Source organism: Diplotaxodon limnothrissa, linkage group LG15 (assembly GCF_057381915.1).
Source record: "Diplotaxodon limnothrissa isolate DT_005_m linkage group LG15, D_limnothrissa_male_GT1.1, whole genome shotgun sequence".
Classification (NCBI taxonomy): Eukaryota; Metazoa; Chordata; class Actinopteri; order Cichliformes; family Cichlidae; genus Diplotaxodon; species Diplotaxodon limnothrissa.
In genome coordinates, this window is record NC_140610.1 from 13,128,314 (window position 1) to 13,141,204 (window position 12,891).

The 12,891-nt window shown below is 44.1% G+C and overlaps 1 protein-coding gene across 2 annotated transcripts in view; it reads left to right on the forward strand.

Moving 5' to 3' along the window:
* Positions 1-12,604, forward strand: part of sesn1 (sestrin 1) — a 78,987-nt gene extending 66,383 nt beyond the window's left edge. Inside the window, exons 1-9 of one of the 2 annotated variants that reach the window (XM_085373416.1) lie at positions 8,700-8,966; positions 9,774-9,839; positions 9,928-10,128; positions 10,227-10,409; positions 10,703-10,939; positions 11,020-11,274; positions 11,370-11,560; positions 11,644-11,788; positions 11,891-12,604. In XM_085373416.1, the coding sequence (XP_085229542.1) occupies positions 8,865-8,966; positions 9,774-9,839; positions 9,928-10,128; positions 10,227-10,409; positions 10,703-10,939; positions 11,020-11,274; positions 11,370-11,560; positions 11,644-11,788; positions 11,891-11,977 (1,467 nt within the window). In that variant the 5' untranslated portion in view covers positions 8,700-8,864 and the 3' untranslated portion in view covers positions 11,978-12,604. Of the gene's footprint in view, positions 1-8,699; positions 8,967-9,773; positions 9,840-9,927; positions 10,129-10,226; positions 10,410-10,702; positions 10,940-11,019; positions 11,275-11,369; positions 11,561-11,643; positions 11,789-11,890 lie in introns of those variants that run through there. The other variant, XM_085373415.1, reaches the window with a different exon arrangement.
* Positions 12,605-12,891: the final 287 nt, after the last annotated feature.

Consider the following 12,891-nt stretch of genomic DNA (forward strand, 5'->3'; position numbering starts at 1 on the left):
GAAGATATTTCAGCCCAGAAAATAAATGTGCTTCTGTAAGCATTTCCTGCTATTTTTTTCACATTGTTTCAGAAGCTACAGACTCATGATCTCACATCATGTGCTTAAGTTTTCATGTTTGAGGAACTCTCCGGTTTAAGTCCTTGGAAATGAACACGTATGATGGAGAGAACACGTCCTATGGTTGCTTATTTATACTATCACTTTTCTCTCTTGTGTTTGTACACATGATGTCTGCTGGCTTTACTCTGTTTGTGTTTTGTGCGCTTCCTTTCAGACCCCCTGTTTGGAGTCAAACCTGTTGTGCAAAAAGTAAGGGACAACTGAGAGGATCAAAGGTGAAGGGAAGTGAAAACAAAGGGATGTGTTGGCAAACTCTACTCATCCAGGCTCCTTCTGTTGACCTTTGACTGCTTCAGTTAGTTCTTGGAAAAGAAAATGATGCAAATATTTTTGCATAATTTTCAATCAATTTCCAGTTTTTATTTGAAACTACATAATTGTGGTAAAACATCTATGATGCTGCATCCCACTTAACAAAAAACAACAACAATATATATATTCTTTTGTTTTGTTTTGTTTTGCCTTTAATCACATTCCTTTCATTTGCCTTTTGCATCTAAAAAAGTCCAGATTCACTCCCTGCCAGGCTTTTAATACTCAACCTTACTGGCTTTATTCTGCACGACAAAACACAAGAACTCAGTTTTTTTGTTCTACTTGGATCATGTGATGTGGATGCTGGTGTGTTTGCTTGAAACATTCAGTTTCAGCCTCGGTCTTTTAAGTAGAGTCATGTGAAAAAGCGAGGTTTCACAGGACTCGTGTGCAGTGCTGTGAAAACTTAAGTACACCCCATGATTCAGTATCTTGTAGGGACCACCTTATGAAGCAATAACTCGAAGTGATCATTTTCTGTATGACTTTATCCATCTGGAACATCACTGTGGAAAACCTCCGGCCCACTTCTTATAGCGTTGCTTTGGCTCATTCAGCTTTGTGAGCATTGTTTATGTGCAGATGGCCTCACATTTGACTCTAGCGTAATTTGGTATACAGAAGAGTTCATGGTCAACTCATAACTACCCAGCCCAGGTCCTGCAACAGCAAAACAACCACTATGCTTGACAGCTTGATATCCTGTGTTTTGTTTTTTTGTTTTTATCCCCCCCACATGTGCTACTGCGTTATGGGCAAACATCTCCACTTTGGTGTAGTATGTCTAAAGGACGCTGTTCCAAAAATCTTCTGATTTGTTTAGGTTAAACTTTGAAACCTGCCATGTTCTTTTTAGAGAGAAGCAGCTTTCTCCTGGTGACCCTTTTAAACAAGCCATATTTGTTCAGTCTTTTTCTGATTGGACTGTTATGACTGAGGCCTATAAAGACTGAGATGTAGCTCTTGAGGTTTTTTGGAGTTTCTTTGATCATTGCATGGTCTGACCTTGGAATGAATTTGCTGGGACGTCCACTTCTCGGAAGACTTCAGCATTTTGCTAACACCCGCCTAAATTCTCCAGACCAGCAAACTGCCAAAGTGCCTGCTTTTTATAGACACTTCTTGATGATCGGTTAGTAAAGTGGATTTGATTAGCATCACCTGGTTGCTATGTACCCTCGAGAAGATTAAAATAATGTCAGATGGAAACATTTAAAAGCCTGTTGATCAAGTCAATTTCAACCACGAGCAAGATGATGCTCGTGGTGTCACAGTGTGCGAAGTAAAGGCTCGACAGGTGTAGAAACAATAACTAATTAACAGTTTATTATAACTTAATACACAAAACTTCAGCTGCTCTGTGTTACACTTTATGTAAAAGTGAATTCAGTATGGAGTAAATCAGCCTCAAAAACAAATCTACATGTACAAAAGAAGTGAAATTATGAAATAAATGCTATTTTAATCTGAATTCACAAGCCCAACCATCAGCTGCACAAAATAATCTCTACAATGAATGGAAATGCTGAGTCAGTGACGACAGCAGAAAAGGACGGGCGCCAAGGTGATTGAGTTTCCAACCAATCAAACTGACATTTCATAAACAATTAAACGTTGATATGGCAATCGCCGTGACGTCGCACTCAATGTCCTGCTGGCCGTTTTGTTCTGCGATTCAGTACCAGAGCTCATTGCCTATTTATGAAGTAATAAGACACGGCCAAAACAGTTCGAGGGTAACGATTAGGCCATATCACTTCCTCCACCCTTAAAGAGCAGCAGTATCACATCCCTCTCTTCAACGCTGCAATCAAAATACATCCTGGTGAAGGCAACAGATTGAGAGGTGGTGGAAAAAGAAAGGGGCAGAAGTGAAAGCAGTGAAAGGAAGAGGCAGATTAATGCAGAGTGCAATTATTTCTAATCTTTGCTGTAGCCACTGTGATCTATTACATCAGACTTTTATTAGTGTCTGAACCGGTGTACTTAGCCGTGGTCGCCCCTCTCATAACCAACAGTACTTCTTAATCTAAGTAAGAGTTCACCAGGTTTTATATGAGCAAGGTGGTGATAACAGTTTTTTCTTTTTTACCAGTCTTTGATTCAGTGGCTCACATTATAACAGGAGTAGCTCCAAGGAAGATATTGCTTTCTTTTTATATTTTTGGGGAGTGACTATCCCACAGAAACCGGTGAAGGGTCGGGACTTTTGTGCGCCGTTTACAATGCCTGTCAGGGATTACAGGGTGACGATCAACACCTTTTTGGCTGCTTTCCCAGTAAGATGAGTCATTTCTTGCTCAGTCAGCAAAACCAAGGTCTTGTCAGACAGAGAGAGAGAGAGGAAAAAACAGCTGTGCATGCAAGCAGGCACATAGAACTATTAAAACCAGAGGTGCTGTCTTCTGATGGGTTGTTGGAGTCCTGATGTAAACATAAGATTAGCCATGTGAGCCCCATCTGTTAGTCTTTAGGTAACATAAGTACTAGAAGTAAGTTTGCCTTTAATTTTGCAGACACACTCACTACCACACTTTGTAAAGCCCTTTGGACTTGCACTGTTATCTCTTGACTCCCCATCAACAAGCCTATTGATGTGAAAGGGCATTTGAGATTTTTATTATAGAAATGGAGAGAGAGGCAAAAATATGACGTTTCTACTGATTTGTGGCGGCTTTGTCATTATCATGCTAAAGATAGCAGGGGAGGGTTTGGTATTCTGTGTTTTTCTGTGGGATCTTTTTCTCTTGGAGCCTGTTGTATTATGACAGCTGCCCTCTCCCTGTTAAAATAACATCCCCGGGAACTCACTCTTCCTCACGTGCACATGGGTTGCAGGCCAACACCTCTTCCCCTGGATTGTCGACCACTGTACATAGGGATTTGTGCATGTGCATGTTTATGCCTGGCATTACAAAGCCATAAAAGAAAGGTTACTTTTACTCCCAGATACCTCTTTCCCCTTCGTTTTTCTTTTTTCCGTGTGCTCCCTAAGGCCTCTGCAGTTCCTCTGCGTTTCATGGAATCCAGGGAACGTTGCTTCCTCCCAGTGTTGCTGTGTGCTGGACCAGGAGCTGCTGGTCTTGGAGTGGGGGGGGCACGCCTCTCCTCTCAGGAAAGAAGGCGCTTGGCGAGACCACTCCACTCTGATAGCCTGCCAGAACATACACAGATCAGGGGGAAAAAAGGAGAATGAAAAGGGACCGGGAGTGGCTGAAAGAACCAAAAGGCTACTTTGGTCCGGTTAATTCCCGCAAAGATTCAACTTTTACTCACAAGTCTTTACACAAAGAGAGAATTATGGTTAAACTACATAACATCAGCTCTCACGGCTGACTCTGAAGCTTATGATCAAGACTTTCCCATAACTTAGGATGAGTTCTGTAAGCCTGCGGGACAGGTAACCCTTTGCTCATCAGATGAACAGGCGTAACCTTAGAGCTGTGTTTGAAGAGTGGGGACGAGGAATATCCTCTTTATCTGTGTACAACGTTAACACAAAGTCTGCATGTGCCCAAACTTGGTATATAAAGGTATCGATTTTTCTCCTTTACTGTTAAAAACAGGTTTCACGGCTTTTCAAAGGGACGTGTTTACATGGAAAAACTTCTGTAGTTGTTTTTCAGAGAGGAGAGCTGCTGTTGTGAGCCTCAGGGCTAATTTGAAACATGTGGTTTTTGTGTGAGGCTTTTTAGACATTTTGTTTTGCCACTTTTTATCAGAGAAACTCAAACAGACAGAAATTACAACTTTGCAAATACACGAGAAAACCAAATAGTTTTCTGTGAAGCAGGCCAGATTAGGACTTCATACCTCGGCAGAACTTCTCTCTCTCTCTCTCTCTCTCTCTCTCTCTCTCTCTCTCTCTCTCTTTCTCTCTCTCCCCTTTTTTTTCAGAGAAACAAGAGAAGCAGAGAGAGAGTGCAAAGAAGATTGGTTCCTGAAACTGTTGTTCTGCCCTGTGATTGGTGAAAGCCTGTTGCTAGGCTTATGTCAGTGTTTGAGAGTTTTCCGCTTTCTCTCCTCTGTGCACTGATAGGTCAGGTTAGAACTGGTCTGGTGGACTTCTGCCACTTGTTGAACATCCCCACAGTTTCTGCGGTTCCCTCGCTTCTCACTGCATGAGAAAACACGGCAGCCGCAACGCTGAAAGACACACGTGCAGAATTTACACCCGGCGTCGCTTCCTCTCTGTTTTTAATTCTTATGAACTTTTTATCAACCTCTTTATTGGTTTAAGTCTGTTGTTAATTCTTCCGGGTGCTCGTAAAAGGGAAAAACAGCTGCTCTTTCTGAGCATTTGAGAAAGCAGCTGCCATTCTTTTAAACTAATAAATGTGAACTCTATTCTACAGCCATCACAGTTTAAAACCTTGAACTCTTCCGTGTCATTGAACTTTACACCTTTTTCTGTGCTCTTTTATGCTTCAGTGCACTTTGTATGGTTGAAGTAGCTGTAAAACATTTGTATTTAGTTTTGTTTTTGAGGCATAATAGACTCAAAAAGCATTTAAATAACTTTGTGGAACATAATCCACTTTTTTTCACAGGCTCGATACATTCCTTCGACACTGTTAGCTTTGTGCTTCCTTCTCTTAAATGTGTAAGCTGATGCTCCCATGCACAAAGCACACAAGCTTTGATGGCCCCCGTTTCATGCATTAAAGGAAGCTTATGTAACCCTCTGATCAACAGCCTCTGGCCACAAAAAAGGGGTATCATGAAAATGTTAGTAAAAGCAAAATTACTAAAGTTTGCTTATACACTTAATTAAGTACACTTCTACAACACAATGCAAATATCTAATCCGCCGATCACATGGCAACAACAAGACGATATGCTGAAGTTCAAACTGAGCATTAGACTGGGGAAGAAAGGTGATTTAAAGCTGGTCTAAATATTTCATGAACTGATCTACTGGGTTTTTTCTGCACATCCATCTCTAAGGTTTAAAGAGAATGGACTGAATGGGGGATATTTTTTGGCACACTTTGACAACTTGATGGGGAAAAAGTGGTGGGGATTTCAAGGGGTAAAAGTTAAATGCTGCAACCTAACTGGGTATTGTTGTTGACCATATTCGACTGGTCCAAAAGTAAGAAAACATTCAGAAAACAGTGAAATCGAGAATGTAAAGGACAAATTCCACCAAAGTGTGTGAGACACATTGCATGTTTACAATGCCACAGGGGTTTGCCAAACGTGGCTAAGACTAGCGGACCGCTAGTCTGAAGCTGCCTTTTTGTTCCTCACAGGTTAACTTTCACATGGCTGTACTGCATGTGGTTGCGTATTGGCCAAGTGTGGTTCTAAGCCTGTAACTCAGCCCACATAGAAATATTGTATTGGGTAAAACCATACTGGTTTAACTCTGTGCCTTCTGCTAGTGGCAAGTGACTGCGTGACATTTTAGACCCAGAGGCTAACCAGGGTTTTATTTGGTGTTCGGATTTCTAATCGCTCACGCTGACCTGAATTTGTTTACATTTCTTTTTTTTTCTTTTTTCTTTTTTTTACTCACCTCTTTTCTTGCTACCTTTAGGTGTCATTGTGTGGTCCAAAGTAGCTTTAAATAATTGTACCTGCCTACAGTCTTATGTCATTTAAAATATGTAAACAAGCATTTATGAACAAAAAAAAAATTTCCCATCCCTTGACTATGAAAGTTCATAGAAATATTTTTTATTACCATTAGTGTAACTAGTGGAAGTCTGTCCATTGTTCCGGGCCCTTCCTCAAGCAGATAAGTATCTGAAACAAATATGAGATGATTCCTGTTGTTTGCAGAAGTCTTTCCCTTCATTATAACTAATCTTTCCAGTGTTCTCTTAACCCTGATCCTATCACACACACACAGTGACATCTTCAGAGTGGGTCAGCGGCCATCCCAAATCTCAAAGGTCACTTGCTAATCACCCAGTAACAGCTAGTAATCCTTTCAGTTTAATTTAAAGCGTTCATTGGATGTGTGGCCTTATTTCTCTTGCAGCAGTGAGCCATTCAAGAACAAAGCGTGCAAATCAACGTCACTGTCGCTGACATCAAACCAATTACTGAGATGCTTAGAGATGTAGGTCCTCACACTCCCCCGAGACACCTGCAGTGTGGTTTTTTTAGTTGTCACACTGTGTTCTGAATCAGCTTCAGAAGATACACGGGAATGTACAAAGTCTTAGAGGCGCCACATATTGAGGTGAGCAGTTCAGTTAGGTTTTGTTAAATTGTGTCAACACCCAAGACAAATGAGGAAACACACAAGGTTTAGCGGTTCGGAAGAGTCTGCTCGGTGTTAAAAAGCATGTGTGTTGTTTATGTAATTCAGGACTGTGTACTGACTAAAAAAACCCCAACATAAAGCTTGTTATCACCCAAAGAAATCATGGCCTTAATCAAGGTAGGGGCATGTACAGTATTCCCTGAATCACAGAGACTCTCCCTCCCCCCATAAATGTGAGTACAGTAAAGCCTACTGCGTAGTCGGTGCGTGGACTCTGACAATAGTGTTTGGCCTTGTCTGCGAGGCCGGACCCCCGCGCCTAAGCGCTTTTATGTGAAAAGGTTTGGTGTGTCGTCAGCCCGAACGCTGACAAGCCTCTTCTGCAGCTTTGCTGAGCCATGGGGCTCCCGGCAGCCCTGGGAGTGCTGACTCCAGCCCTGGGAACATGTTTACTGCCGCCCTGCACCCCACCCTGTGGCATCAGGAGAGGGACTGGCAGAGGTGGTGTTAGTGGTGGCAGTGGGTAGTGTTGGTGATGAAGGTGGAGGAAGGAGAAGTGGGTGCGGGGTACACACAATGAACCTGCTGAACATCGTACTATCGCGTTATCAGCACTGGGGACTTGTAGTGGGTTGACAAACTGGCAGGGCAGGCTCTTGATTGGCGAGTGCAGGGTCAGACTTGCCTTTTCTTGACTTCCTCTTTTTACTCATCGTTTTCTAAATTTAGCTTGTTTTTTTTTTATTGGCTCTTCCTCCAGAGTCGGTCCGAATGCTGATTTAATCATGACTTGTTGCTGTAAAGATTACCCAATTTCAGGACAGTTTGTCAAACTCTATGGATTCTTAAAACTTAAAGCACACTGTTGAACTTTTGTCCACATGAAAAGAGTTTGTGTGAAATCTCTTAAAAGAAAAGCTCCATTTGCTTTGGGAAACATGTTATCTTGAAATATCGTGTGTCTGTCTGTGTGTCTTTGCAGCCACTTTGTGGATGCGTTAGTGCTTTTGTAATGTGGTTGCTGGCAGTCCAGAAGAAACAACATTTGACTCACATGTGCTGCTGAACCATCTACCTCCTGTTCATAAAGATTTTCACATATAAATGCCCTGCATCTTGCACCTAAAACAAAATAAAAATAACTTGTGTGAATGAAATCAGATGTATAAATATAAAGTTTGCATCGCGCACAGTTGTTTTCCTGATGGTCTCATGTGATATCCCTCTGAGTAATCATTGACTTTGTGAACCACTGCGATGTGATAAACCAGTTATATGCCGTTCTACTGAATGTGTTATTGTCGGCTGGGATAAACAAAGCCATAAGAGAGCTGCCTTTCTTATCTTTGCTTCCTCCTGGCTTTTAAAAAAAAGAACTCCTTCGGTCAGCCTGATTGGTGGAGAAGTGGCAGCATTTGTGGTGCGATAGGCTGCGGTGAAAAACCACCAACTGAAGGGCTGTTGTTGCAGCAGGTCCTGCACCGATCCATCTCGATGATCTTTGCACAGTGGACCTCTTCTTTTTACTACTCAAGGCGAGCTGGGGGCTCAGCTTACACCCCCCTGCCCTCCAGTACAGCAACAAGGGAAGGTGGTGGTGCATGCTGGAGCTGGCTTTGAGTGGTTGTTGTTTTCCCTGAATGCACAGATAAACTCCCAGATTAACCCACGCAGACTCCATGTTCAAGCTCCATTTTTGTCAGCAAGAACTATTTTAAGCATTCCTGCAATGTGATAAGCGCGACAGGGTGGTATTGATTTCAGCCTCAAGCCATCCTGTACTGATTGCATGTATCAGTCGGCACATAGAGCTTAATACATGACAGTAAATGCAATCATAATTATTGGCAGCAGGGAACAAAAGAAAAAGAGAGAAGTGATGATGTTTTCTTAGAGGGGGGCGTCTCTCAGCTCACCCGCACCCCTCCTCCTCCTCTTCGCGCTTTACCCCCGCCCTCCAGATTTACCATTGGCTGGCCGGAGGCTGTTTTCCTCATGCGATTGGTTGCCGAGCGCGTCGATCACGCGAGCCCCGACTTATTTACCGAATGTATGAGCGAGAGAGGAGCGCATTCTGCTGCCACAGCTGACAGCCGAGCGCTGTGCCCAGTGCCCGGAGGAACAAAGAGAGGAGGCGACAGGCATCAAAATTACATGTTTTCGCCTTTTTTACGCCGCTGAAACGACACAGGTGCAGCGAGAACGCGAGATGAGGCACGCGGTCGCACCGGCAGAAAACGTGGAAAATCATTCGTTTGCGGTGACAGGCTTGTTCAAGATATGCACCCATTGTGAGCGGCTGGGCAAGAAGGTAAGAGAAAGACGAGAGGGGGGTAGAAACAGGGAAAAAAAAGAAAAGGCAGCGAAAGGCAGCTGTCGGTGAGCCTGCTCCGGTGATCTAAGCCGGGATTTCTCTAGCTTATGTGGCGTTTAATTTTTTGTTTAAAAGTGACGTTTTCCTCTTTAAAGAACGAGCTGCAGTGCAGCCTTTTGTCCGGGCTTGTTTGCGACTCGGGAGTTATAGATCATCTGAACTAAGAAACCCTCCGTGGAGTTTGGTTTCTTTGCTCATTTTGAGTTTCTGGAAGTCGACCTGTGAGTTTGACGTGTTTTAAAACGAGTGTCACTGCCGATTAATGTACAATTAGTGGTCATTCATTCATTGGCTTCATTGTGCGCTGCGGGACAGTGTCCGCTGCTAGACATGTCTCGGCAAGCAGCGGAAAGTTACAGGGCATAAAGGAGGCAGTGCAAGGGTTTCTATTGTGTTTTTAACTTTGAATCCGAGCAGACCGACGCGCTTTGTGTGTTGGGTATCCCATCAAAGGTGAATTGGGGTCAATGTATTTTTTGCTTTTAAGCGTAAATTCTGCTCCTGACACTGACAATAGTTGCGAGAAGCATCCACAGTCTGAACTCGGATATTAAACTATTTCTCTGCAGGTTTACTGGTGTCAAACATTTAAAGAAAGTCACTCTGGGTTCTCACACTGCTTGGGTTAAAAATTGGTGACTGCAAAAGTGAGAAGTGGTGCTCGGTACTGGAAGTTTATCTGCTCTGTTTTGCGTTGAGATTTAAAAGCCTTGTGTGTTTCTCTCTCCCTCTCTTGTTTTGCAGGACTTGGGAATACGGATCCCAAGACCTCTGGGTAACGGACCAAGCAGATTTATCCCTGAAAAAGAGGTATGAGACGGACTGTAACCTCACTTCAGACCTCAAATATGAAATTAAGAGAAGAAGCAGCTGGTTTATTTATGTCCTCTTTGACTAGATCCTCCAAATCAGTAAAGTGGACTCCAGGACTCAATCGATATTTGAGGATGCGTTTGCAGCCCTCGGCCGCCTGGATAACATTTCCCTCGTGATGGGTTTCCATCCACAGTACCTGGAGAGTTTTCTCCGGACGCAGCACTACCTGCTGCAGATGGACGGACCCCTGCCTTTGCACTACCGACACTACATCGGCATCATGGTATGGCCAGGTTCAGCCTCTGACGTTCTCAGAATAAAACCAGGTCGACTTCCTCTCTGTGCAAAGTCGTAAATCTCGCTTTTTTGCATGTCTTGCAGGCAGCAGCCAGACACCAGTGTTCCTACTTAGTCAACCTGCACGTCAACGACTTCCTTCAGGTTGGGGGAGATCCCAAGTGGTTGAACGGCCTCTTTGAAGCCCCGCAGAAGCTGCAGCAGCTCGGAGAGCTCAACAAAATCCTGGCCCACCGACCGTGGCTTCTCACCAAGGAACACATTGAGGTGAGAAGACAGGCAAGGTCTGCAGGGGTGGATGTGAAAAGTCTGATGTAACCAGCTGAGATCATGGGTGGAGGCTAGAGTATAGCTGCAGCTGTAGGATTTGGACAGATTGGAGGGTTTTAGCAGTAGAGGTGTAGTGACCGAGAGAGGAGAGCAGATCGAGCGTGATGGGAGAGAGGCTTTAATTTGAAACTGAAGGATGAAAACATATTTTCCACTTCTTGCTTGAAAGGTCAGCGATATTGAAGTCATTATTTGGCTTTCATCACTCACATATTCCCCCCCCTTCTCAGGGTCTTCTGAAGGCCGAGGAGCACAGCTGGTCTCTGGCAGAGCTAATCCATGCCGTGGTCCTGCTCACACACTACCATTCCCTCGCCTCGTTCACTTTTGGCTGTGGCATCACACCCGAGATCCACTGCGACGGTGGGCACACGTTCAGACCCCCTTCCCTTAGCCAGTACTGCGTGTGCGACATAGCCAATGGCAACGGTCACGCTAATCACCATGACGATTTGCTCGGCAATCAGGTAGGCGACTGCAGTGTTTGTGCAGAGAGATAAATGGTGATAAGACTTCAGAGGTTAACCCCGACTATGCATTCTTAAAGGACATGTGCGGTGAGGTGGAGGTGCTGATGGAGAGGATGAAGCAGCTGCAGGAGTGCCGCGACGACGAGGAAGCCAGCCAGGAGGAGATGGCAACCCGCTTCGAGAGGGAGAAGACGGAGAGCATGCTGGTGGTCACATCAGAGGACGAGGAGTCAGCCCCCCCGAGAGACATCTCGCGCCACTTTGAGGACCCCAGTTATGGCTACAAGGACTTCTCCAGGAGAGGGGAGCAAGTACCCACGTTCAGAGCGCAGGTGCACATCAGACGCAACACTCATGATTTGTGGGGTGAAAACACGGTGTGGTCTGTGCTACTGTTACTGACTTATTTTCTTTATTGTTTTTGCAGGACTACAGTTGGGAGGACCATGGCTTCTCTCTGGTCAACCGACTCTATCCTGACGTCGGACAAATGCTGGACGAGAAGTTTCACATGGTCTACAACCTGACCTACAACACCATGGCTACACACAAGGACGTGGACACCAGCATGCTGCGCAGGGCCATCTGGAACTACATACACTGCATGTTTGGCATCAGGTCAGACACTTGAGCTCTTTCTTACACAATGTTCAGGCAGCTCTGTGGCCTCATTACTAACACCACTGCTATGTCTTATTCAGGTATGATGACTATGATTATGGAGAGATCAACCAGCTCCTGGACCGTAGCTTTAAGATCTATATTAAGACCATCGTGTGTAGTCCTGAGAAGACCACCAAACGAATGTATGAGAGTTTCTGGAGGCAGTTTCAGCACTCCGAGAAGGTGAGATTTAAAGGGTGGATTGACTGATTTGATCTTGTAGTTGCTCAGTGAAGTGCAGCCTTCTAATAACTTTTTTTTTTCCTTCTTCTTCTTCCCCTGTAGGTTCATGTTAATCTGCTTCTTATGGAAGCGCGAATGCAAGCAGAACTGTTATACGCTCTGAGAGCGATCACTCGCTACATGACATGAAATGCTCTGGGCCTTGTTCTCATTGTCCCATTTTTATTTTATTTTTTCTTTCTTTTTAAATTTTACAGTCATCATTGCTGGGACATTTAAAGAAAATAAATCAAAAATGGGGAGGGTGGGGGGATGTTCAATTAAAATTGTGGAAGAGATGCATTGAAGAGAGCCCGGTGTTGTGACGAGGCTTTGCTGGCTGGATGTTGAGAAGAAGATCAGAACAAATGGAGAGCAAGAAAATGACTGTTGGGAGAAAATCTCAAACTACATAAGTGGATCCACAAACTGTTTGTTGCCTGCAGTGCCAAAACTGACCAAGAGAGGGCAACCTTGAGCCAACTCCTGCCCTGCAACACCTGAGGCATCCGGGGGACTAGTTTCAGTATTGCAGCGTACGGCAATCTCACCTGTTTCCTGGTGGAGTGAATACCCAGAAAGAAAAGCTGTGCAGCCAGAAACAGTCTGCACTTTGATTCTGTCGTTACTGTTATGTGTTTTAGTTTCTTGAATACCTTTTTTTTTTTTTTTTTTTTTTTTTGTATTACGAGAAGTTGTTGTCCTTGTGGTTGCTGTTGGCGGTAACTGGAGATAGACGCAAACTTTTTTTTCCTTTTTTTAAAACAAAAAAACAAACAAACAAACGTGTGCCTGAACTATCCAGCACAGTGTGCATACGTGCTGATGCTGCTGCTCCCATGTTGTATTCAGTGGGGTCATATTGATCCCCAAAATCACCTCCCCACCCCCCACTATATGAGCCCCTGTCCATTACAAATCCACTGCATTACACCCCTTCCTTCCTCTACCTTGTAGCTAAATTTCCAATGTCAATGTAAGCTAATCCGAAAGTATGTGTGGAAAATAAGAACACTGTCTGAGCCCTTTGTGAGTGGTGTGTGTGTGTGTGTGTGTGTGTGTGT